This window comes from Phycodurus eques, chromosome 1 (genome assembly GCF_024500275.1).
Source record: "Phycodurus eques isolate BA_2022a chromosome 1, UOR_Pequ_1.1, whole genome shotgun sequence".
Lineage (NCBI taxonomy): Eukaryota > Metazoa > Chordata > Actinopteri > Syngnathiformes > Syngnathidae > Phycodurus > Phycodurus eques.
This window is the reverse complement of record NC_084525.1, coordinates 1034275-1062004: the sequence shown is the minus strand read 5'-3', so window position 1 is coordinate 1062004 and position 27730 is coordinate 1034275. Positions and strand designations below refer to the sequence as shown.

The 27730-nt window shown below is 42.4% G+C and overlaps 1 protein-coding gene across 1 annotated transcript in view; it reads left to right on the top strand.

Annotated features, from left to right (window-relative positions):
- Window positions 1–1797: 1797 nt before the first annotated feature.
- Window positions 1798–27730, top strand: part of gnas (GNAS complex locus) — a 42413-nt gene continuing 16480 nt past the window's right edge. Inside the window, exons 1-4 of the mRNA XM_061671245.1 lie at window positions 1798–3524; window positions 14848–14920; window positions 24223–24277; window positions 24417–24536. Of these exons, the coding sequence (XP_061527229.1) occupies window positions 3386–3524; window positions 14848–14920; window positions 24223–24277; window positions 24417–24536 (387 nt within the window). The 5' untranslated portion in view covers window positions 1798–3385. The remainder of the gene's footprint in view (window positions 3525–14847; window positions 14921–24222; window positions 24278–24416; window positions 24537–27730) is intronic.

Here is a 27730-nt window from a genome sequence, read left to right as displayed (position 1 = left end):
TCAATTATATTATTTTAACATTTATGTGGTTGATGTTTGCATTAGGTCAATACAGTGTACAAGTGAAGTACGTCTGCCTCACATTTCTGTGGATCAGGGTTCGAATGTCGGCTGCTCCTTACCTGTGTGGAGTTTCCATGTTCTCCCTGTGCTTTCGTGTGTGTATTTTTATTTTTCAGGTGAATTTTAAAAACATGCATTTTAAGTTCACTGAATACTTTAGCTTGGTGTGGGTAGGAGTGAATGTGAGTGCAAATGCTTTTTTGTCTTGGTGTTTAGTTTTTTTAATCTGTATTAATCCAACATGCTGGCAATTTTTTTACTTGAGTTCGTTGTCACATTTGTGTGGGGCCAATGATGTATGACTCGTGCACTCGCTGTAGTGGTCTCGCCACGCTGCACTATTTGCATATACCGGCCACTCGTGCCAGGGTAGCATCTGCTCCATTTGCACACGGATCGAGGAGTATCTGTAACATTTGCACAACCGACATTGTCCCAGATGATCGCACTACTCGTCACTTTAAACCGCATACACTCCTTGAAGTCTCGGCGCCCTTTGCACAATGGTCATTGCACCGGACTATTGCAATATGAGTCATTCGAACTGCTCTAAGTGCTAGAGGACTCTGCATCTTTTTGCACAATTGTTGCCAAAAAGTAAACCTCGTGAACATCGATTGAGAAATAAGAAAGTTACGACTTAATTTCAATGTCCGTGCATTGCCCCTGATGGGAACGTCGACCTCCCTAACATGGCCGCTACGTAGACATGTCAGTTAACCGGGGTGCCACTGCGCGCTGGCGCATTATTAGTATTCTCGCGTAGTTTCTAGGCAGGACACTGCTCCAATATTACTGGCTCCAGGACACGCGTCGCGGCACTATGATTGGCTGTTGTATCTCTGTAGAACACGCCCTACTGCTTCCAGATGGGAAAAGTGACTTTAAGTGTGGCGGCGTTAATATCTTTCCCACTAACCCTAACCCACCCTAATCCTAAACTGAACATATCCTAAACCACCTTAAACCTCAACCCTAGCTCTAAACCTAACAATAACAAACTTCCTTGTGTTTAGTTCGTACAAATGTGATCATTTTTTAGCTGGTCATCTCGTTAAATCTGCGCAGCCTGCCCTTCCCGGGACGCAGGAGCCAATCATGTTGCAGTGAGGCGTGTCCTGCCCAGAAACTAGGTGGGAATACTAATACAATACGCCGCGCTGACGTATCTCGTCTACATACCTATGATAAAACCAGCGGCTTCTTGTTCCACGACTACGCCTTCACCGCCCATAGATAAGAAGACTAGATCCGCGAGCGCGCTGTACCAACCCGGCTAACCGACGTACCGACATGGCGGCCATGTTGGGGAGGTCGACGTGCCCAAGTTAAGGCGTAACTTGCTCATTTCTCAACCGATTTCCATGAGTTTTACTTTTTTGTCAACACCAAAGTGTGTGCTATCAACACATAACAATGGGTGGGGGGGGGGGGAGTCCAAAATACTTTTACCTGTGAAAGGTTACGCCCAGCTCCCTTGTCGTAATTGTATACGACGTTGCAGCACAAGCATATATGTACTGGTATTTCGATTTTTCCATTCAGACACATTGAATGCGTTGATGACTTTTAGCTCAAAAGGAGCGTGTCTTATCTTCCTATTCACATGTGTGCCACCGCCTCCCTGCTCTCTCTCTCTCTCTCTCTCTCTCTCTCTCTCTCTCTCTCTCGCTCTCTCTCTCTCTCTCTCTCTCTCTCTGTTTCCCAGGGTTCAATGAGCGCGGCGTGGCCCCACCCCGTCCCTGCCAGGCTCTCGCCCAGCCCTGCCTTAATGTAGGCTCCTGTTCTCGGAGAAGAGAGAGCGAGAGAAAAGGGGCGAGGAAGAGAAGAAGAAAAAAAGAGAATAAGCTCCAAGAAGCAAGACTTCCTGTCGTGCTTTTCGACTTCCACAAGCCTCGGCCGACAGCGGAGCGACGACGGCGGTGGCGGCGCAGGGCGGCCTAGGCGGCGCGAATGTGCTAGCTTGCTAGCTAGCTTGTGTGCTTTTTTTTTTTTCTTTTTCTCTCTCCGCTTTCTGGTGAATGTAAATGAACATGCGGCGCACAAGCCATCTTATTTCTACCGAACCATGGAGGAGGAATACGCATGTACGTGTAGGCGCGTGCGTGTGCGTGCACGTACAGGCCTCATGAGGCTCCCCTAAGCCCAGTCTGACAGCCAGCTGCTTTTCAACCCTAACAACAAACCTGGAGACATTTTGAGGCTGCCCCCCTCCCCTCCCTTCCCTTCCCTTCCCTTCCCCTCCCCTCCCCTCCCCTCCACTCCACACACACCACGACTCCATTTTCCTGCTTTAATTGCGACTCGTCGGGATTATTCACGTGTTGGATTTGGATCCGAATCTTGCTAGAAGAAAAGTGTCTCGGGTGCGGGCTCGTTTATGACGCGACGGGCTGATAACACAAGCCAGGGACACACGCTCGCGACCCCACCCCCCCTCCCGGAGGAGGAGGCCCCCCTTCTTTTGGCGGCGATAACACAGCGACGGACGTGAATAAGGAGGAGAAATCGGGGATCTGTGTTCGGAACCGGCCCAAACCAAAAGCTGTTGCTCTCCGGCTCGGCCCGCTGCAGAGAAGTGGTCCGGAAGCAATGGACATATCACACATGTAGCTGTCGTTGGGTGTGCTTAGTTCACTTCCTGCTGGTGGGCCCCCTAACAACAAGAACACCACCGAACAGGACAAGCTGGACCTGTGCGGGGGAAAAAATGCGTGTTTTGAAAGGAGGCTTGGGACCGAGCCGCGCCACCTCGCGGGTGAGCACCACCCTCACGCCGATTTGCGCTCCCTGTCACGGGCAGCAGTGAGATGCAAGACCCGGGCTTTGGCTCATGAGCACCGGGGCTCCTCTTCTTCACCACCTCCTCGTTCTTCGCAGTTGCTGTCGAATGTTCAAGTCGCGTTGTCACTTGTCGAGACAGAAGTAACGTGCAACTGAAAGGGAGGAGAAAAAAAAGCGAAAAGGGATCCGGCCTTGTCGGTGGCGTTAGCAACAGCAATTGCCCCCATTTTCGGACAGCAAAACTCCCTCCACTGACATAAATCCCAAATCATCTGGACCTGGGCGGAGAGGCTACACCCCCGTTACCGATTGTTGACCAGGCTGCTGGAGGATCTTTCTCCACGTTTGTTGCTGTCCTGCCGAACCCTCGGGTCAAACGTGGGCTCTAGACCGGTCCACGTTATAGACGTCATAGCTATTTCCTACATTTACCCCCACTTGTATACTTCTTACTTACCGCCATTCCATTTCTTCCTCCCCTTGGACTCACTTTTTTTTATTATTTGTTTTTTTGGGGGGGGCTTTTCCCTGCGGGAAGATGGGTTGTTTGGGCAACAGTAAGACTGAAGACCAGAGAAATGAGGAGAAGGCCCAGAGAGAAGCAAACAAAAAGATAGAGAAGCAGCTCCAAAAGGACAAACAAATCTACCGAGCAACTCACAGACTATTGCTTTTAGGTAAGTGCATTCACATCTTACAAGCAGAGCAAATTCTTTCATTGGAAAACAGAACTATTATCCGGAAGTTGATTGGCAATTAAATCCAATCGTTTTTGCACTGAAAGCAACTGTGGTGTCTTAACACGCAAGATGTTACTGTTATCAGTAGACAGTAGTTCTCGTGTCATTTGACCGTAACCAACACAAATGTGGAAGTGAACAGACTCAACATGTGGTTGGTGTGTCGGGGAGGTGTGCTGGGTCTCCACGTTACATAAGAGGCAAGAAGAGTTTCTTGACTGTCTCCCCTCTATTTAACTCCTCCTCCCATGTAGGAGTAAGGCTTTCAATTCCAAGTTTTGGTCTGCTTTTGTTAAAAGTCAAAATATTTAATGACAGAACATACCATGGAAGGTGCATACAGTACCACAGACACACCCATATTTATGTTGCGGAGGAAGTTGTGGCGACTTCAACAAAGCAGAAGGGCAGGATCCGCATGAAAACAAATGTGCCTGGCTGTCAAACATAAGTTAACTGACCTTTTTTTCCATTTGGTTTGATTGCACCTAATAGGGTGTATGTGCAACCAGCTTCTTTAGTTCGCATGGGTAGATTGTGGAATCCCGTAGCAGGAGATCGGAACAGAGCGCCCGTAGCAACTTTAAAAAGTCGACAATGTATTTTGTTTTACACAAGATATCCTCAAGAGCTACCAAAGATGACAATGTCCGATGTTTAGGCTTTGTTTGTGTTTACATAGATCATATCGTATATATCATATCATGTATTATAGCATATTTGTAAGGACATTAATCCACATCAGGCAGACTGGAAGTGAGCTCCCGCTCCCTCCGACTGTATAACTGACTAAATTGGAAAGTTGCACAAGTTTTAATGAATGAATTTGGAATCAGCGATGTCTAAAGTACAGGTATTCATTACTTGAGTAAAAGTACTGATAATTGTGCAAAAAAACAACTCTGGTAGAATCGAAAGTACTGAAACCACTCAAGTAAAAGTAAAAAAGTGTACACTTATAAATGTACTTGAGTACAAAAAAAAAAGTCAATAGACATTTTTCAACCCAAAAGTAAAATATACGTTCAGTGAGATTTTTGTATCTCTCCACATGATTGGCATGCTTTCTCTAGGGGCAACCATGGACAAAGCCAAATAAATGTTTGAACTAATGCTCAAATGTGACATAATTTACTGCCAGCGAGCCAGACTTCAACAAGCTAGCTTTCCCAAAAACTAATGTGGTTCATTCATTGCAGGCACTTATTTTTTATTTTTTGTGGGGGGGTGCATAAAATATTCTTACCTATGAAAACTTATTCCCAGTTTGGACTTCCCATGTTGTGATTGTTCGACGTGTGTGCAACCGTACGCAGCAGCGTGTGCAGGCATCCTTATTTTGGTTTCCACAAACATGGAGTGCACCGTCACTTTGCCCCCACTAGCTTAGATACATGGAATGCGCTGATACTTTGCCCCCATCAGCTTAGTGTTGCCGTAGGCACACAGCTCAAAGGGGAGTGTTGAATCTATGATGTCTACAATGCGCTTGCCTCGCTTACTTCCAGCTTCGTTTTTTCGAATTTTGCTTTTGATTTCACATCATCACAAAGTTTAGAAGGTTTTAAAAGTAACAAGCTCACTTTTAAAATGTAAGGAGTAGCAAGTACAGATGGTTGTTTAAAATGTAAGGAGTAAAAGTAAAAAGTCACCAGAAAAATGAATACTCAAGTAAAGTACAGATACCTGAAAAATGTACTTAAGTACAGTAACGACTTCCCACCTCTGGCTAGAATGTTGATGGTTTATTACAACGTATGCACTTTCGGAAATGGCTCAGAAATATCTTACATTCACTTACTTTTCGAACTTGGTTAATTAAAACTTGTGCAACTTTTCGCCTCAGTCACTGTTTTTCCCTCAACTTTATTTATCACAGGATACAAGGCTATGTATCGTTTGTTTTGAAATGTGTTTCTTTAGCTTTTGCTGATATGGGTAGAGTGAGGTATTTAGTTCTAATCCCCACTTTAATTTCATTAGGATCATCTTTTAAATAGATTTGTCCTTATTATAGATAAAGGGAAGCCCGTTGGTCATTTGCGATATGAGTCCCCGGTAACATGGACGAATTATACAGTCGGAGGAAGCGGGAGCTCACTTTCGGTGTCCCTTATGTGGCTATGTTGTGGATTAATGTCGTCGTGTTGTGGCGTTTTCATTTGTTGTGACCTGTATCGGCCACCGTAGTAAACGGATTCAAAGTCATACAAAGAACAAAACTGACATCTTGTTCTGAACTGGTGAGTTATACCTGAAGTTTCTGTTCTTAAATACTGTACATTTTGTACCTGATGAAAGGCCAGATTATAGACAGACAGGCAATGATGTGACAATGATGCCACGGCATCACCGCAAAGCATTCACTCGTGTCCAATCAGCTTGTTCTGATCTGATCACTATAGATAGTTTTAGATCATGTGATCGGCATTTGCTTGTCCGCCATTTTAGATAGGGTGGATAAAATAGGCAGATCTTGAAACGGAAAGAGTCGGAGACTAATTTGGGTTTGTTGTCTGTTACTATCAGATACGTTCTCAATGTAAGAGTCTAATTCGATGTGCTAAAGCGTTGACAGACTAGATAAACTTTGGGTGCAGTGGCAAAGACACGATACGATGACAAAGTGACAGTCAAACTACAGTGAAATGGCAAACTGACATTGAGATATGGGCAAATGAGACTAAAGCTCACATTTTATTTAAATATCTAATTAATGACATGTTTTGAATGTATTGATTGTTGGAGACACCGGTCCGTTTAACAGCTATATAATCAATAAACATACAACACTGACAGCGCGTTTTGTTGTTAGGCTAAAGGTTGTTTCACGAGTGTGCTTATGTTGCTCAATCTAAATTCATCCTAATACACAGAAATACTCAAATTGTTCCGTGTGGGAACTTGGTATGCCTTCGTACTGCAGCGGAAAAATCAGAACATGAAAACGTCTTCTTAAGAAAACAAAACAAAAATTTTTTTTACTAGCTGTCCATGACCCACCCAAAATGGTTCCATTACCCACTTTTGGGTCCCGACCCACCCATTGAGAATCACTGCATGAATTAATGGTTAAAAATCAATAGGGTTTGTGGACTTAGAGTTGACGAAGCGCAACTTGAAGCTCTTGGCAAAAGGGAGTGCACTAACTTGGCAGAAACCGGCAGAGGCTCTGTTGATTCGTTTTTAACTGCCAGTAACTTGTTGTCTGAAGAATAACATAAGCAGCCATCGCAAGTTGAACTACATCAAGGCAGACCTCCCCTAGAGCTAGGTTTACATGCAGACTTTTTTTTCATTCCGATTGAAGATCTCAGGTCAACTGTTTACATGTGGTGTCATCTATTCCGATCTGGTGTTTACATGGGCCTAGGGCTGCATGATTATGGCCAAATTAATAATCACGTTTATTTTTATCAATATTGTTATCAGTAATCAGTCACAATTATTCTTTGTTAGGGAAAATCTTTATTTTTATTGCACTACTTTTCAACAAACAATATCTAACAGTTTTCAGTCAAATGAATCTTTAGACAAGAATAAATGATAGATGGCGGCACGGTGGTTGACTGGTTAGAGTGTCAGTCTCCCAGTTCTGAGGACCGGGTTTCAATGCCCGGCCCCGCCTGTGTGGAGTTTGCATGTTCTCCCCGTGCCTGCGTGGGTTTTCTCCGGGCGCTCCGGTTTCCTTCCACATCCCAAAAACATGCATGCTCGGTTGTTGAAGACTCTAAATTACCCGTAGGTGTGAATGTGTGTGCGAATGGTTGTTTGTTTCTATGTGCCCTGCGATTGGCTGGCAACCGGTTCAGGGTGTAGCCCGCCTTCTGTCCGATGATAGCTGGGATAGGCTCCAGCACTCCCGCGAACCTTGTGAGGAGAAGCGGCTCGAATATGGATGGATAAATGATAGATTAAAAAAAGTAAAGAAATAAATACATGTAGCCCGAAAAATTATACTTTCCCAAGGGTTAACTCAATAAATATGCTATTACAAAGTGCAATCACGAGTTGCAACTTAATGGGAGCAAATACAGTTACAGCATAAAATGCAATAACATTGGGCTGTAAGCACCAACTTTTTATTAGAACATCCCCATCAATATAGTGAATTGTCATGGAAGTGTACATCTCCGTTGTTCTGCTTGACTAGCCACAAACTGCAAAGAACGCGACAGTTGTGATTTCCTTCTATTTACTTCTGCCGTTTGTTTTACTGCGGTCAGGTCAGCCGAAAAGTTGAAGTCGGGTCAGACGCTACAAGGATTGTTAATAGTGTCTTACCGTGACATGCAGCCTTTCCACCAACGTGCTGAGAGGGCCAACTTCAAAATAAAAGCTTCATATATTACTACATCGCACACCAATGTCATCCAATGTTTTTATTTTGAAGTTGGCCACGGAGTGCGGTGCCGGCCCTTAATGAAGCCTTAACCATACGTTCGCCCCCTGGTGGCTGGCTGACTAGGTTGCGGGCACTGCTGCTTGGCTAGCATACTTCCAGCTTCCGTTTTTTTTTTTTTTTTTTTTTTTTTTTTTTTTTTAGTTCTGCTTTTGGTATCGTATCGTCACAAAGTTTAGAAGGTTTTAAGAGTAACAAGTTCACTTTTAAATTCTAAGGAGTAGCAAGTACCGATGGTTGTTTGAAATGTAAGGAGTAAAAGTAAAAAGTCACCAGAAAAATGAATACTCAAGTAAAGTATACATATACCTGAAAAATGAAGCACTTTTCCATATGCAGCAGTACCCACATTTTAAATGTAAAAAATTGCCGACGATCAGGCTTATTTAATCTTGGCAGCCAAAATTTGGATCACCATTCAAATTCGATTGTGTAGCCCTACACGGGCCACTACATTTAATCAGAACAGCCATTTTACAGATGTGTGACACACGCACAGATCAATGTAAACATCATGTGATTAATCAAGATAGAGGCCAGTTGTCTATTTAGCAAAGTAGTTGTTTTTACACTTTTATTAAAGCAACAGCTTGATTAAAAACAAGTTACAAGTAGTTTAAAAACAAGCTCTCTATCGCAGACCAGCTTTGTTTGAAAGCCACCATTTTTGTTTTGTCTTTTACTCGGAGAACACCACCTCAGATTGGCTGACAAGTTTCAGTTAAAAATAGTGGGGCAACAAGTATTTAATCACTCACCAATTGCTAATTTGCTAATACATTTTTTCCGGATTTTTTGTTGTTCTCATTTTGTCTCTCATAGGTGAGGTATGACTATGATGAAAATTACAGGCCTCGCTCATCTTTTTAAGTGGGAGAACTTGCACAATTGGTGGCTGACTGAATACTTTTTTGCCCAACTGTATCCATTGTCATCTCTACATGAAACTAATCAAAATTTCTGCTGTACATGTTACATCAAAAACGGATGATCGAGCTAATGTTTAATCTTAACCCAATCCACAGATATCTTCAAATAGCACTCAATAGACAGTGCATTGTGGACCCAGTTGTGGTTTACATATGTAACCATCGGAGGTGACGTGGCCTATAATGAAATTACAATGGAGTGGTTTTGCATGTTTACGGATCTCATGGTCTTATATTTGCTGCCTCACTGATGCTCTCAGGGTTTTTGTAAAGCTTCTGTTGTTGGCAGATGGACTGCAAACATATTCCATGATGAACATTGCACGGTTGACAGAGGTCCTCATGGAGATGTTTCTTCTTCTGTCGCTGTAGCACGGGAATGAACAGGAAGATGGGAGATACACAGGAGGGCTGACATTGTGACATGAGGTCATCAGTCATATTTCAGAGCAGGATGTTGTGAATTGAGTCAGAATGCATGGCAACTTGTTGGGTCGCTAAAATGCCCGAGCAACAAACGCTTCCATGGTGTTATCATGTGCTCGGTCACCACAAATTAATCTCTGGTGGAAAAAGCAGAATGCAAAATTATTGCTAAGTATTGTGATCGTCGTTAGATGAGTCTTCTTAAAAATACCATTCAAATATGAAGAACAGGTCATACAGACAGGAACGATGTAAACTCTTTGTTTGAAGCCACTCAAAAAATAAAAAAACATCTTTCCAATAATCAAGGAGAAAGAGCTGCAGTTTTTTCAAATTTCTCTAAAATGTTTCATGACTATATACTGTTATACTGGACAAAGAAATAGCATTTGGTTAAGTCTGCAACCCCGCATACCAGTAGTCATGACTGCATGGCCAACACCGTTGGATACCTAGTATATGTCAGTTAGCTAAGGTGAATGTTTCAATCCACCGAACAACCGAGTTCAGTTGTTGCTCTGCAGTTTGATACTAAGAAGAAGAAGTCAAAATTCAGTGTTACGGGTCCTTCCTCGGCCCACGCACCAAACCTCTACCAAGTTTTTGCATAGTCAAGCCTCAATGCATTCAACAATTATTGTCTGTATCATAAAGTTCATGTTGTTTTTATGTCTTCTTTTTTCATTCACATAGGCTAAGAATCTGCTCATTGCATGTTTTGTGGACTGATTTTATTATTATTTTTTCCGACATGACCTTAATGCGTCCTAATGTTGTGAGAAGCTGCAACGTCCCTCCAAACATTGGTTGTAGCGTATTTTCACGACCATAAGGCGCAGCGTTTTAAAAGGCGCAGTCTCAGTTACGGGGTCTATTTCTGTATTTAACACATACATAAGGTGCACCGTATTATTGGGCGCAGGCATGGTAAAACATACGCTAGCTTAAAACATACGCTAGCATGCATGCACGCTAAAACAATGTTTTTAAAAAGGCAGCGGGAGCAAAACTGAGTTCGCTTGTACTTTTATTGACTTATTTAACAATGTACTCACGTTATTTTTGGATCAATCCTCATCCACAAATCATCAAAGTCCTCATCTTCTGTATCCGAAATGAACAGCTGGGCAAGTTCTCCAACAAACACGCCAGGTTCCCTTTCGTCAAAGTCCGTCTCGTCGCCGTGCGGCTCCTCAGAAATGAAGCCGGCTTTTACGAAAGCTCGAACAACAGTGCAAGCAGACACGCTAGCCCAAGCGTCCACAATCCATTCACATATGGTGGCGTAACTCGCCCGGCGCTGCCTCCTAGTCTTAGTAAAGCTGTGTTCGCCATCTGTCATCCGTCGCTCCCACGCCGCTCGCAACTTCACTTTGAACACCCCGTTTACACCGATGTCCAGCGGTTGGCGTTCCTTCGTCGAACCTCCCGGAATGATGGCAAGCTCCGAGTTATTGCACTAGTGGAATGGTGACTGTAGAGACGCTTCTCCCGGCTGTTCTTTGCCCATTAATCCATTGCTCGAATTGGTCTTCCAACTCGGGCCACATCGCCTTGTTTCCGCGGAAACTCCGCTTCGTCTTCTTGACTCGGCGAAGCTCGTTTTCCTGCGTCCTCCACTTGTCAAAAGCATGGATTTGTCGATCTTGAATTCTCTCGCGGACTGCTCGATTCCCATGTTCCTCCGCGTAACTGATAGCTTGCAGTTTAGACTGTGCTTCGTAAGCGTGTCTCTTCGCAGGTGCCATTTTCGGGGGTCCTTAGCCGAACCGATGTTGTTTTGCACAATGCACATACTATATACCTACTGGGGCCGTGCCTTTAGCGTCCTCCTTCACACGCGCTCTTCCCCCTTCAACGTCCGCATGCCGTCCTCAGTCAAGTCCGCCTTACCTCTATATAAGCAGCCGCTCGGCAGGAGATGCTCCCAGTCAGTCAAGCGGAGCGCTCATCAAAGTCACACAGCAACATTTACAGATTTTGGAACTCAGTGGACACATAAGGTGCCCTGTCCATTTTGGAGAAAATTTAAAACTTTTAAGTGCGCCTTATGGTCGTGAAAATACGGTAGTCACACCCTAACACTTAAAAAGCTGTTACAGGTGTTGAATATACAGAATGTAAAGCAACGTTAGCAGAAATGTGATGGAGACATCAAACAACTAACCACATCGCTAGTACAGAATTTAAGATTTTTCCCTAGATTGTTCTAAATTAGGGCTGATTTAAAATTAAAAACGTCAGAAAATCAGGAAGATTTTTGTTTTCCAAACTAAAAGCAAATGGCTCTTAAGCCAGAGACTCTCAAAGTGTGGTACACGGGCTCACGCTAGTGGTACGCGAAAGAATCACTGCCCAAGTATGGTCCAGTCGTACAGTATTTAACTTTTTACTACAGCTTTCCTATATTTAGTGTGCACTGTTAATGTTCAAAATGTTAGTGACTTTGAAAATTATATCATTTTCATGCACACTAAATGCTGCTGCACACTGAGCGATGTGACTGAACACGACTGAACTCTCACGCAGTGTGCGGGGTTTCACATGCAAAAAAATTTATTTCTGGGTTTTATGTAAGCGAGACACAGTTGGCTATTGTGCTGCCGCCAAGCCATACGAATAGCGTATATAAAAGTATACATATATTGTTTTACAATAATTAACAATATATTTTTTTCATATGTACCTGTGGATGAAATAGCGAAGCTTGCGGCCAAAATTTATGCGAGCGGTATGTACATTCAAGTGAATGAGAGCAAGCTGAACCTTTCTTTTTAACTCTACTGTTGTCTTTATTCCCAGCCACGTCCTCTCGCTGTAGTATCTCGCTTCTTCCTTAACTATTACTCTATATTTTTATGAAAAAAACGTTAAAGACTCACCCCGTTCAGGGCGTCCATATTAGGCTTTACACGATCAGGATTTTTGGGGCCGATCAGCGAGTTTAAAAAAACGATCACCGATCCGATCACAAGATGGAGCTATTTAAATGAACTGTTCATTTACTGTCTATACTTGTGTACTGAATTGCTCAAAAAATTATATTTATTATAAATAATGTATCTTTGTTCATCTATTTATGCCAGTGAGGCATAGTGACAGACAGAACCAATTAATGGTCTTCTATTAGATGGCAGGAAGTACATGCAGTAATTAATGTATCCACTTTTTGTGACATTTTTGTTCGTTGGTGTGCCGTGAGATTTTTCAATTGTAAAATATGTTCCATGGCTCCATTAAGGTTGGAAATCACTGTTCTAGTCAAGTCATGTATTCTAATCTGTCAGGTCAAACCAACATTGCAACTTGACAGAAATAATGGGTGCTAACTTATTGTAATTAAATTACTTTATTGTAATTAAATTACTTCACCCACACCGAAACTTTAGAGCATGCTTCGACAGAACGGTAGCATGTTTACGCACAACCGCTAGTGCAAGCAATAGCTTGCTAAGCTACGTAACTTTTGTTGCCTGATTGCGAGCTGTATCGTATTAAAAGTACGGAAACATACCTCAAGAAAGCATTAAACGAACATCCTCTCCTGAGCACCGGTGACCACCAACACACGTTTTTCCCCATTTTCGTCTTATACAGTCGGCGCGATCCACACTTGTTGTCGTCGCCACGGTAACGAGTGTATCCGGTTCCATTTCAGTTGACACAAGATGAGGCCCAATGATCGTAAAACAACGGGATGCGGTGATATCAGAATACAAGATTTTATTGCAGTAGTCTCACACAGTGCAATCGTGAAAGAGCAAATTTGTCTTGTAGTCTGATCCGCCGGGCATTACGTGTTGTCTGTCTCAGACGTGTTGTTTGTCCCACACCACCCACTTTATTGGCCGTCAGATATTTACAGTACTACGTCAAAAGACACGCGACAAGGGAAAAAAATCAACTAGGTTTTGGATTCAAATATACTGTGCACGATGGCGACACGGAGTAAATGTCTTTTGCAGAATCATTGATCGAATCGGCGAATTATGACATTCAAGTCGATCAGCCGATCAGCATAAAATGCCAAATATCGGCCCACACGATCAGCCTGATCAGATTGGTGTAAAGTCTAGTCCATATATCATGTCACTCTGTGTGGTTGTGTGTCGCCAACTGTCATGTTTTTGCGATAGTCCGGTCACATTGGGTTAGACTAGACCTACTACGCTACTGTGTGGTTTTTTTTTTAGGCGGTACTTGGTGTAAAAGGTCTGAGAATGACTACTGTAAGCAATTTATCGATTATCAAAATAGTTGTCGATTAATTTGATGTTCAATTAGTTGTCAATTAATTGTGACACCTGTTCTAAATTATGACACGTACCGTAATTTCTCATGTATAATGCACATTTTCTCCCCCAAAAAATTGTCAAAAGTCAATAGTGCGCATTATACATGGGTATAGGAGAAAATGAAAAAGACTTCCGCATTTTATAAATGTATGCCGCCCCCTAGAGGTTATGAAAAAGTTGTACAGTTTCATTCTAGTATGCCACCTAGTGGTTATGAAAAAGGTGTAGCCTACACTTTCATTCCAATAGGACAGGGGTACATACGACATATATGTACAATTGTGCTCAGAAATTTACATACCCAGGCAGAATTTGTGAATTATTATTTTTTTAAATACGACTGAACAACAACCATCATTAATTTCTTTATGGTTATGTTTTGTTTAATGATAATGCTTTTCTGAAATGCTTGACAGTTTAATTTGAATCCTATTAAATATTTCGCTTGGTCCTTCATGTTGTCTTAAAAAAAAAAGTACACATCTTACAAATTCTGCCTGGCTAATCAAACATGAGCACAACTGTGTGTTTTCTCATTTACTAAATAAAAGTAGGGCTGTGAATTTAAAAATAAGAAGTAAATAAAAAGAAAGGTATTGTGTTCAAATAAAGTGCTTAACTTCAGAATAATTCTTTGAAAAAACTAACAAAATACAGATGATACTTCATTTTGATCACACGGGTAGAAGCAAAATCATGCAATGTAGAAATGCATTATACATAGGTTGAAGGGTTTTCCAGAATTTTGAGGTCAACTTTGGGGGTGGTCATTATACATGGGTGCGCATTATACATGAGAAATTGCAGTAATTAAATGTTTACTTTACATAAAAAGTAAATAAAAAGTGAAAATGCTTAAAAACAGCGCTTTTTAGTTGCTTTTAAGCACAATCTAATTTTGGGAATGGTTTGGATCTGTCATAACTCTAAATTTTGTAATAAAATGGAATACTTTTTCAAGCAGAGTATAAAGTCATCATTGATTTTTCTGCATCCTCCTGGAGAAAAATCCTGTTTATTATCTCAGCCGTGACCGTGCAGCTCTGTCCTTGCATGTAGTTGTTCCAACAAAACAACATCAATAGCATATGAAATGTTCTTTTCTACTGTTCATAAGTACACCGCAGTCAAATTTGTTGACATTGGGTAGTCTTTCTTGTGTCGCCATGTCAAGTTAGCCCCTTAATGTTTAATTGTCTGTCTTTTAGGAGCTGGCGAGTCAGGAAAGAGTACAATTGTGAAACAGATGAGGATCCTCCATGTCAACGGCTTCAATGCAGAGTGAGTATGTTACGTACAAGTGTACAAGGGTAGAAGCTGCCAAGCATCCTATTTGTTACTTGTGGTGGGGTTTTTGTCCTTTCATCCCACTGCCAGACCTTGAATCGTGCTTACCAAGGTTTTACCACTCTTTTTTTAATACCACACACACAAGACTTATTACTAACCTGTCCTAGTGCACAACCGGTGTTGGTGCTCAGCAGGACGACATTATAAACCAATAAAAGAAGAACAGTGCCTTTTCAGTTGAAGAGATTTCTTAGAACAAGGTGTCACATGCCACCCCAGGTTGATGTAGGCGAACTGGGCACAGTGGCTGATCTTAGCACTGGTTGTTTTATTTTGAAAGTCAGCTCACAAAGGGCCTGATTTACTAAGATCCCAAAATAGCGGGCGGTAAATTGTGTTCACTCTTAACAGATTGCACGGGCTCATGGTGGGTGTGTTGCACATGATCTACTAAGATTCCAATCTTTTGCTAAGGTCCTAAATAGCGGGTGCTAAATTAGGTGTTCACTCAATCTGACAGATTGCACGTGCTGTCGTCAATAGCGTAAAAGTAGTGAAGACTGGCACACCCGAAGACTTCTCTAGGAGAGGCCAGCACCAATTGTCACAGTGCACTGAAATGATCCAGATGCAAGGAAATACAGAGAGTTGATGCAGTTATTTTTTTCATGGGCGACATGGCGTGACTTGTTCCAATATCATTCAGAAGCTCCAAAATTGCATTGCTGAATAGACGATATGTCGTGATAATTTGTGTGGAAAAGTGTTTACACAAGCGGGAAAGGTTAAATAAATTTGAAGGTTACTTTCTTGACTTATTCCCATCCCTTCATAATGTTTGGTGGCCAACACTGCACAATGAACAAATCCAACGAGACTTGAAATTGTCTTCGATTCACACGCTAGTTGGTCGACTGAAACCAATGCGACAAGTGTCGCACATTTTATACTTCGCATTTTATAATGCGACAAGTGTCGCACAATTTATACTTCTGTGGTACACACAAGGCCTCTGTTATGGAACGCTGAAACTCGATCTAGCATCATGATGGTGTGGTAACATGCTGCTGTTGATAAATTGCGGCTCAATAAAAAGGGCTGCCTTTAGCGTCCCTTTTAGTGCAGCATTGAGTAATTTGCACAAAAGGCGCTTCTGAATAAACTGTGGCGGCTTCAGCAAGGACGTAGGCATCTTTTGCAAGTTTGTAGTTGGAAATCTGCACCTGAGGCAGTTGAGCTTATGACCCAGCGCATGACTCCTCAACACTGTGAGCGGTGTGTGCACATTGGGCATGAATATATGAGACTATGTGACTGTTTTTATTAACCAAACACAGACGCTTAGCGAATCATCACTTCCGGACAGATGTGTGACGTTGCTCGTATTAGCTGCTTGATTTCTTGGTTTCATGGTTCTCATGGCTGATTCTTGAAATTCTTAAGTTGATGAAAACAAAAACAAAAAAACATACAATATTGGGAATAAAATAGAACTATGAACTAGTTCATTTTTGGACCTGTGAGTTGTGGTACTTGTCACTAATGCACTAGTGTCACCTTAATATTTGACAGGTGTGTGCTATGTACCATTTAACAAGAGTTTAGAAGAACGATAAGTATTATTTTTATTTTAGTTTTTAGTTTTTGGAATATTGAAGTTGAGTTTGAACTCTCAAGTATTATGTCACACAAGACACACGCCACCTTACCTAATGAGATCTCACTTCAACAAGCTTCAAGTGTGCCTCCCTTACCCCAGCTCCTGGTACACATATTTGTCTAGTTTGTTTCTTAGTTACCATTCACACAACCGATTGTTTTTGCTGTAATATTTATTATACAGTACTTTACATTTAGGCTTGTTTGCTCTTAGCTCTAACTCGCTCTCCCTCGCATGCACACTGACTGACATTTGACCTCGCATGCATGGTGGTAGACTTCTCCCAAGACTGTACTTGGGTAGATTTAAGTGAACATTTTTGGTCCTTTACTTGTTAACGGTTGACATATCGTTCAGCTTAAGGCAGGATGGCGAGAAGAGCAACGACGTAGTAAATTTGACCTGTCAGGGAGAAGTGATGGTAAAATTGTGCATCCTTTGTTTTGATACCCCAAGAGTTGGACATTAGTGCACAGCCTACACTCTGTGGAAGGAAACCGAAACCTTTGGCCCAGCCCTGTGTCCCTTGTGTTAAAATGATGTCCTAAAGTGGCTGATTAAAAAAAATAATAATAATAAATTCTTTTTTACAAAGTACATACATCTGTCAAATCCTCTACAATTTAATTAACTGTATTTTGGTATGCTGACCCTGTAATGTCAATCCATGATGAATCCAGATGAACCCAGGATTTTGCAGGAATTTAAAGGGGACTTATTCTTTCCCACACATTAAAACAGTCCCCAGATGTCTTAATAACACGTCCGTGGCATGCATTGGTCTTTTACAACCTTATTTTAAATCGGGCTGTTTGGCATGCGTGTCTCATGCAAATGAGCCGCTATTGACGTTACATCGTTCGTCAACATGACAACCAGGGTCAGTCGGAGCTAGGTTGCGGCTATTGGCTAATTGTGCTCAAGACCCAGCACAGAAGAAAGAAAAAGAGCGAGTGAGAAGCTCTCTCGACATTTCTCAGTGTGAGGTTCCGTGCCTGTGGTGCATGCAGCGGACAAATTGCTAAACACAATAAAAACCCCACAAAGGCTGCACGATTGTGGCCAAAATAATAATCCCGATTATAATTGATCGATGTTATAATCACAATTAGTCACTATTATTCCTTATGTTAGGGAAATATTTTTATTTTTATTGCACTACTTTTTAACAAACTATGTAAGTCTTCAGTTCAAAATGAATCTTGAAATAAGAATAAATGACCATTTTTAAAAAAAGTATCCCAAAGAATTCTACTTGAGTAAGAGCTAACTGAATAAATGTTCACAAATTGCAACTTAATGGAAGCAAATACAGTTTATGCATACAAGGCAGTAACAGACTGCAAGAACCAACTTTTCATTTACAAATCCCCGTTGTCAATATGGTGAAATGTCAAGGACGGTACGTCGCCGCCGTTCTACTTGACCATTGGTCCGTCGTGCACGGTCACAAATTGCAATTAACAGTTGTGATTTCCCTCTCTATTTACTCCCGGGGGCTTTTCATTACACTCAGGACAGCCGAAAAGTTGAAGTCGAGGCAACCGCTACAACGATTGAATATAGTGTCTTACCGTGACATGCCACCTCTCCGCCAACGTGCTGAGAGGGCCAACTTCAATATAAAAGCTTCATATATTTCTACGTTGGACATCAATGCAATTTTAGGCTTTTATTTTGAAGTTGGCACCGGAGTGAAGTGCCAGAGCTCAATTAACCCTTAACCATGTGTTCGCCCCCTGGTGGCTGGCTGACTAGATTCCAGGCACTGCTGCAAATAAGCACTTTTGATATGCAATAGTGCCTGCATTTTAATTGTAAAAAAAACGCTGACAATCAGGCTCATTTAATCGGTGCAGCCAAAATCGTGATCACGATTAAAATTCGATTGTGCAGCCCTAAACCCCACACACACCTACAGACACATTTTCTGACATCCAGCTCACAATATAAAATACTTGTGGTCTAATTTCATAGTTGATAGGTGGCCGGGCACTCTCGAGGCCCAAATAATTGTAAACAAACAATTTAATAGTCAGTTTTGTATTATGTCTTCTAAAATTTAACAGGAAATGTCATTTAACATGTTCACACGTATCTATACAATATCTGTTGTGTTTTGCCATCCTTGTTTTTACGTTCTCAATATATAAATTTTGTCCTCCCGAGTCGTAACAATGTAATTATTCTGATGAAAGCTGTGTTGGTTATTCAATTATATTGATATTTACAAATACCTGCTCCTAAGTTAATCACAGAAGGTTTTCAATTACAACCCCAATTCCAATGAAGTTGGTACCTTGTGTTAAACATAAATAAAAACAGAATACAATGATTTGCAAATCATGTTCAACCTATATTTAATTGAATACACTACAAAGTGGGGGAACAAGTCAGTGCAAACCGTAGGCCGGTCCCAAGCCCGGATAAATGCAGAGGGTTGCGTCAGGAAGGGCATCCGGCTTAAAACTTTGCCAAACAAATATGAGCATTCATCCAAAGAATTCCATACCGGATCGGTCGTGGCCCGGGTTAACGACGTCCGCTACCGGCGCCGTCAACCTGCAGGGCGCCGTTGAAAATTCAGCTACTGTGAGTCGAAGTCGAAGAAGAAGAAGAGTTGGAAAGCGGGTTCTTCGGCACAAAGAGAAGAGGAAAGCACAGAGCCTAGAAACTGAATGTTGGGACTATGACAGGAAAATCTTGGGAGTTGGTTGACATGATGATTAGGAGAAAGGTTGATATATTGTGTGTTGAGGAGACCAGGTGGAAAGGCAGTAAGGCGAGAAGTTTAGGGGCAGGGTTTAAATGATTTGACCATGGTGTAGATGGGAAGAGAAATGGAGTCGGGGTTATTTTAAAAGAAGAGTTGGCTAAGAATATCTTGGAGGTGAAAAGAGTATCAGATCGAGTGATGAGGCTGAAACGTAAAATTGAGAGTGTTATGTATAATGTGATTAGTGGCTATGCCCCACAGGTAGGGTGTGACCTTGAGGTGAAAGAGAAATTCTGGAAGGAGCGAGACGAAGTTGTTCTGAGCATCCCAGACAGAGAGAGAGTCGTGATTGGTGCAGATTGTAATGGACGTGTTGGTGAAGGAAATAGGGGTGATGAAGAAGTGATGGGTAAGTACGGCATCCAGGAAATGAACTTGGAGGGACAGATGGTGGTAGACTTTACAAAAAGGATGCAAATGGCTGTAGTGAACAGTTTTTTCCAGAAGAGGCAGGAACATAGGGTGACCTACAAGAGCGGAGGTAGAAGCACGCAGGTGGATTACATCTTGTGCAGACGATGTCATCTGAAGGAGGTTACCGACTGTAAGGTAGTGGTAAGGGAGAGGGTGGCTAGACAGCATGGGATGGTGGTATGTAAGATGACTCTGGTGGTGGGGAGGAAGATTAGGAAGACAAAGGCAGAGAAGAGAACCATGTGGTGGAAGCTGAGACAGGACGAGTGTTGTGCAGCTTTTCGGGAAGAAGTGAGACAGGCTCTCGGTGGACGGAAGGAGCTTCCAGAAGACTGGACCGCTGCAGCCAAGGTGATCAGAGAGGCAGGCAGGAGAGTACTTGGTGTATGTTCTGGCAGGAAAGGAGAGAAGGAGACTTGGTGGTGGAACCTCACAGTACAGGAAATCATACAAGGAAAAAGGTTAGCTAAGAAGAAGCGGGACACTGAGAGGACCAGGAGAGGCAAAAGGAATACATTTGAGATGCGACAGAGGGCAAAGGTAGAGGTGGCAAAGGCCAAACAAGAGGCATATGATGACATGTATGGCAGGTTGGACACTAAAGAAGGAGAAAAAGATCTATAAATGCTGGCCAGACAGAGGGATAGAAATGGAAAGGCTGTGCAGCAGGTTAGGGTGATTAAGGATAGAGATGGAAATATATTGACTGGTGCCAGCAGTGTGCTAGCTAGATGGAAAGAATACTTCGAGGAGTTGATGAATGAGGAAAATGAGAGAGAAGGGAGAGTAGAAGAGCCAAGTGTGGTGGACTAGGAAGTGGAGATGATTAGTAAGGGGGAAATTAGGAAGGCAGTAAAGAGGATGAAAAATCGAAAGGCAGTTGGTCCTGATGACATTCCTGTGGAGGTATGGAAGCATCTAGGAGAGGTGGCTGTGGAGCTTTTGACCAGCTTGTTCAATAGAATTCTAGCGCGTGAGAAGATGCCTGAGGAATGGAGGAAAAGTGTGCGGGTGCCCATTTTTAAGAACAAGGGTGATGTGCAGGGCTGTGGGAGCTATAGAGGAATAAAGTTGAGGAGCCACACGATGAAGTTATGGGAACAAGTAGTGGAGGCTAGACTCAGATCAGAAGTGAGTATTTGCGAGCAACAGTATGGTTTCATACCTAGAAAGAGTACCACAGATGCATTATTTGCCTTGAGGATGTGGATGGAAAAGTACAGAGAAGGTCAGACGGCGCTGCATTGTGTCTTTGTGATCTCGAGAAAGCCTCTGACAGAGTACCCAGAGAGGAACTGTGGTACTGCATGCGGAAGTCTGGAGTGGCAGAGAAGTATGTTAGAATAATAAATAAAAATGTACGAGGGCAGCACAACAGCGGTGAAGTGTGCTTTTGGTGTGACAGACGAATTTAAGGTGGAGGTGGGACTGCATCCCGGTATCAGCCCTGAGCCCCTTCCTGTTTGCAGTGGTGGTGGATAGGCTGACAGATGAGGTTAGACTGGAATCCCCCTGGACCATGATGTTTGCAAATGACATTGTGATTTGCAGTGAAAGCAGGGAGCAGGTGGAGGAACAGTTAGAAAGATGGAAGCATGCACTGGAAAGCAGAGGAATGAAGATTAGCCGAAGTAAGACAGAATATATATGTGCATGAATGAGAGAGGTGGTGGGGGAAGAGTGAGGCTACGGGGAGAAGAGCTAGCAAGGGTGGAGGACTTTAGATACTTCAACCATCCAGAGCAATGGTGAGTGTGGTCAGGAAGTGAAGAAACGGATCCAAGCGGGTCGGAACGGGTGGAGGAAGGTGTCAGGTGTGTTATGTGACAGAAGAGTCTCTGCTAAGATGAAGGGCAAAGGTTATAAAACAGTGGTGAGGCCAGACATGATGTACGGGTTAGAGACAGTGGCACTGACACTGACACAGGAAGCAGAGCTGGAGGTGGCGGAAATGAAGATGTTGAGGTTCGCTCTTGGAGTGACCGGGTTGGATCAAATTAGAAATGAGCTCATCAGAGGGACGGCCGAGGTTCGATGTTTTGGAGACAAAGTTAGAGAGAGCAGACGTGGATGGTTTGGTCTCCTCCAGAGGAGAAATGTTGAGTATATTGGTAAAGGGTGATGAAGATGGAGCTGCCAGGCAAGAGAGGGAGAGGAACACCAAAGAGAAGGTTGATGGACGTCGTGAGGGAAGACATGAGGGCAGTTGGTGTTCGAGAGGAGGATGCAGAAGATAGCCTTACATGGAAAAGGATGACGCGCTGTGGCGACCCCTAGAGGGACAAGCCCAAAGGAAAAGAAGTAGAAGACACCACTAAGACAAGATATTTAATGTTCAAACTGATAAACTTGATTGTTTTTAGCAAATAATCATTGGCTGCAACACGTTCCAAAAAAGCTGGGACAGGGTCATGTTTACCACTGTGTTACATCACCTTTTCTTTTAACAACATTCAATACACGTTTGGGAACTGAGGAGACTCATTGTTGAAGCTTTGTAGGTGGAATTCTTTCCCATTCTTGCTTGATGTACAGCTTCAGCTGTTCAACAGTCCGGGGTCTCTGTTGTCGTATTTTACGCTTTATAATGCGCCACACAATTTCAATGGGAGACAAGTCTGGACTGCAGGCATGCCAGTCTGGTACCCGCACTCTTTTACTACGAAGCCACGCTGTTGTAACACGTGCAGAATTTGGTTTGGCATTGTCTTGCTGAAATAACCAAGGGCGTCCGTGAAAAAGACGTTGCTTGTTTCTCCAAAACCTGTATGTACCTGTCAGCATGAATGGTGCCTTCACAGATGTGTAAGTGACCCATGCCATTGGCACTAACACAGCCCCATACCATCACAGATGCTGGCTTTTGAACTTTGCGTCCATAACAGTCCAGATGGTTCTTTTCCTCTTTGGCCCGGAGGACAAGACGACCACAATTTCCATAAACAATTTGAAATGTGGACTCGTCGGCCCACAGAACACTTTTCCATTTTGCGTCAGTCCATCTTAGATGAGCTCGGGCCCAGAGAAGCCGGCGGCGTTTCTGGGTGTTGTTGATAAATGGCTTTTGCTTTGCACAGTAGAGTTTTAAGTTGCACTTACGGGTGTAGCGCCGAACTGTATTTACTGACATTGGCTTTATGAAGTGTTCCTGAGCCCGTGTGTTGATATCCTTTACACATTGATGTCGGTTTTTGATGCAGCGCCGCCCGAGGGATCGAAGGTCACGGGCATTCAATGTTGCTTTTCGGCCTTGCCGCTTACGTGCAGTGATTTCTCCAGATTCTCTGAACATTTTGATGATATTATGGACCGTAGATGATGAATTCCCTAAATTCCTTACAATTGTACATTGAGGAACATTGTCCTTAAACTGTTGGACTATTTTCTCACGCACTTGTTCGCAAAGAGGTGAACGTCGCCCCATCTTTGCTTGTGAATGACTGATTCAGGGAAGCTCCTTTTCTACCCAATCACGGCACCCACCTGTTCCCAATGAGCCTGTTCACCTGTGGGATGTTCCAAACACGGGTTTGATGAGCATTCCTCAACTTTTTGCCACCTGTCCAAGCTTCTTTGGAATGTGTTGCAGCCATGAAATTCTAAGTTAATGATTATTTGCTAAAAACATAATGATTATTTACTAAACACAATCAACTTTATCAGTTTGAACATTAAATATCTTGTCTTTTTTGTGTATTCAATTAAATATAGGTTGAACATGATTTTCAAATCATTGTATTCTGTTTTGAGGCGGCACGGTGGCCGACTGGTTAGAGCGTCAGCCTCACAGTTCTGAGGACCCGGGTTCAATCCCCGGTCCCGCCTGTGTGGAGTTTGCATGTTCTCCCCGTGCCTGTGTGGGTTTTCTCCGGGCAATCCGGTTTCCTCCCACATCCCAAAAACATGCATTAATTGGAGACTCTAAATTGCCCGTAGGTGTGAATGTGAGTGGGAATGGTTGTTTGTTTGTATGTGCCCTGTGATTGGCTGGCAACCAGTTCAGAGTGTACCCCGCCTCCTGCCCGATGACAGCTGGGATAGGCTCCGGCACGCCCGCGGCCCGCGAGAGGAGAAGCGGCTCAGAAAATGGATGCATGGATGGATGTATTCTGTTTTTATTTATGTTTACCACAACGTCCCAACTTCATTGGAATTGGGGTTGTAGATTGTCTATTCAAATCCATTCCAGTTTTTAGGCATAGTAAACTGACAGATTTGAATTATTGTGTTCTTTGTCATTATCTAAAATTGTGCATGTAGTATTTTGTGCATAATATTTTTTTCATTTGGTCTTCTAATTACAGCTTGGTGAGAAGGCTAAATTCATTATTAAAGTGAATACGAATGAAGGATGGAAACATTGGGTGTTGAATGTGTTTTCCTTGTTGCCATTGCCTCTGTTACGCATAATCATCCATAAACTTTCACACTTGTGTGTTTCAGAGAGAAGAAGCAAAAAATTCAGGACATCAAGAATAATATCAAAGAGGCCATTGAGGTGAGTGCTCATCAGGCAGTAAAGGTAGTTTTAAAAACACTGAGTGTGCTTCAGATATTCATTCAGCTGGGATGACTTGTACTGCTCTTACACATTCAATTGTAACGTTGGTTGGCTTCTTGTGTGTTTTTTATGATAGACCATAGTGACGGCAATGAGCACTCTGACGCCACCAGTGCAGTTGGCCTGTCCGGACAACCAGCACCGCATTGAATACATCCTCAACCTTGTCAACCAGAAGGATTTTGAGTTTCCAGCTGTGCGTATTATCTAATAATATACTCACAATCACAAAAAGATTACATTTAATAATTGGTTTTGTAGACTTGAGTAAATGCTTAGTGACATTTATTCTAACGGAGTACAGTGGACCCACGCATATTTGCAGCTCAGCATTGTCATGTTCGCCAATTTGCATATTTGTTTTTGGGGGGGGGTTGTTATTTGTTGACAGACTCACTTATTTGTGGTTTTTGTGCTCAGGATAAAGCCATCTCGAATGTAAAAATACTGCTGTGGCCTATGTTGAAGTGAGGGGAGGAGCGTCATTTTGTCAGGCCAAGCGTTTTCCAATGGAAAGAAGTGCTATGCTGCTAAATTGTGGCATCTATAGGCAATTAAACCTTTTTGGGTGTGCATCAGTTACTTTTTTCGCACGTCCGCAGCAGGGCTGCAATCCATTTCCTCACTAACAAGAAGTGAAGCTATTTGATTTAACTGTAGGAATCCCCTGACATATGTTAAGGGTAACTTCCTTTTAAAAATAAAAATGTAGCTGTTTGATTATTGCACTAGAGCTCACATAACAGGAGAGGTGTCCATGCTGCTCCAGCGATATTTTAGGCCAGTGGTTAGCAACAGGTCTCACCCAGAAACTCATATTTTACCATGGTTATCAAGTCACAACCTCCTTTTACACAAGTCAAACCAAGCAAATGTCCATTCATCCATTTTCCATACCACTTGTCCTCATTAGAGTCGCGGTTCCCAGCTGACTTGTGGCAAGTGGCAGAGTATATCATGGACTAGCTGCCAGTCAATCACGCACATTACCCGACGGGTAATTTAGTCTTCAATGAACCTAAGCGGCGTGTAGGTGGGGTGTGGGAGGAAACCGGTGTGCCAGGAGGAAACCCACACAAGCACAGGTAGAACATGGAAACTTCATGCAGAGATTCAAACCGAGATCTCCTGTCTATGAGGAAACTTCCTAACCATTATTAAGCACAGTGCTGCCCCAAGCAAATGTATTTTTCAAAAATAGCCTTGGTATGGGTCGTGAATGTCTTTTTCAACAAATACATAATACAGTTCATACAAACATGATAGATTAGACCACTTGGCACAAACCAATCCACCGTCTGAGAATCATTGCAGTAAACCACTGAAGTCTTCTAATCTGAGATAGATTATTTTTTCAAACCAGTGTTGCATCACCATGAAGGTCTTAGATTCATAGTCATTGGCCACTGCTACAGGTTTTCCCCCCTTTTTTTTTGTGAGTGAGGAGAAGACGGGTCAGTTTTTATTAGGATCACATTCAAGTTTCGCATAAATAACAGCACTTGAGAGGTCAAGGTGGACTAAATATAATGATATTTGATTTGACACTGGTGCCATCCCCAATGGTGATACATGGTGGTACGTTTCTTGTTTTATTGTTAAATTACAATTTAATTAGTATTGTAAAATTGGATTGAAACATGGTCTTTGTCAGCATCGTAATTGATCAGTGTCAAGCGGAAACGAGCTCGTACGTATGTGCATGAGTGTAAGCAGCTCACCATAGGTAAGTGTCACCAAATCCCAGGCGATAATCCCTTGACAAGTAGTAGCAAACACTGAGATGGACTAATGATCATTGGGTAATGCCTGTGTGGACCTCATTGCCTCAGTGGGATTTTCTCTTCAGTGAATTGTCCAAGCCAGGAGACTATTAATTAGGCACCACTTATGGGATCCCCTTGCTCCTGATCGAGTTGTTTTTTGTTTTTTTAAAAGAGAACAATTTCAGCTCAGGGTTTTCAACGTTATATGAGCCAGTACTTACCAATTTGGTTTTTATGTTTGAGCAAATTTGATGGGACACCAGTACTTATTAAATGGCAGACAAACAGACCACATTTATTTCAGTTTCTCACTAAACCCCATATTTAACAAAGTCTGTGATTTAATTGTAAAACCTTGCAGTTAACTGCAACTGCTATTTTTGCACAACACAGTTGCTCAGATTCCTTTTGCTGCTAATCATGTTTGCATTTCCACTTGTTGCTACGATGAATTAGTAGGGCCAATTGAAACAAAAACTAATTTGTTTTTTTTCCACTACAGCGTCATCTGGTGGAGCACTGCTCCATTTTGACTTATAAAATTCACACTGGCTTTTATGACTTTATGACCGCAATGCAGTTTTTCTTCCTTTTTCAGTTTCATCTTTTATATCACACATTGATGTTGGGGGAAAACATGCTCATCAAAAGCATCCATGTGGTGGGATCCCCCCCCCCTGCTAATTATTATATGAATCTGTGTAAATGTCTAATTAGCACCATATCATAGGATATTTCATGTGAGCTGGTCAGGTTTGATGCCGGCGTATAGTTGTAATTCAAGAGAGGAAAAAGGATGCCACACTTAGAATGGATAGGGAGTAGCGTGAGCATATTTTTGTTGTTGCTGCAAGCACATGACATGATTATAAAATAATTTCTGTGTTCATGATGAGTCTGCCGTCATGAAGAATTGTTCTTTAAAAAATAAATAAATAAATAAATAAAGGTTTTTTGGCCCATGCGTGTGATGATGATCGCTCATCGTTACAAATAAAGAAAGACAGACAAAGTCATCAAAACACAGTACAGGGACCAAGCCTGACCGCAAATAGCGAATTTCAGCGAATAATTGATGGCCCCCTAAAAAGTGATTATAATTGTATGAACAATATAAACCATAAATATACTACAAACTATGATCCCAAAACACTTATGGCAATTTAAACACTCCCCTCCAAAGTTAGTTAGTGAGCAATCATGTTTGTTATGTTATTTCATATTGTTAGTGTTGTTTTCACCTATTTCCATACTGCATTTTATTTTCAACCACACACTGAAAAAAATACGTTATTTTTGGGGGTGGAATGGATTAATGGCATTTCTATTCGTTTAAAAGGGAAACATTACCTCAGTTTCCAAATGTTTCAGGTTACAAACGTGGTCACGGAACTTGGTCTCACTGTGCATGAAACAACTTATTCAAGCATGCAGATTCACATTGTACAGTACCTGTATGTGCACGACAACAATTACGATGATGACAATAATGAAGAATTACTGTATTGGTACAGTCTGGTGTAAAACAACGAACTTTATACCGCAAAGCGTCGGCATTTCATCTATGGTGCCGACACTGGAGGGTGGCTTGTGCTGTGAGAAAACGCTGTTGCTTCATAGGCTG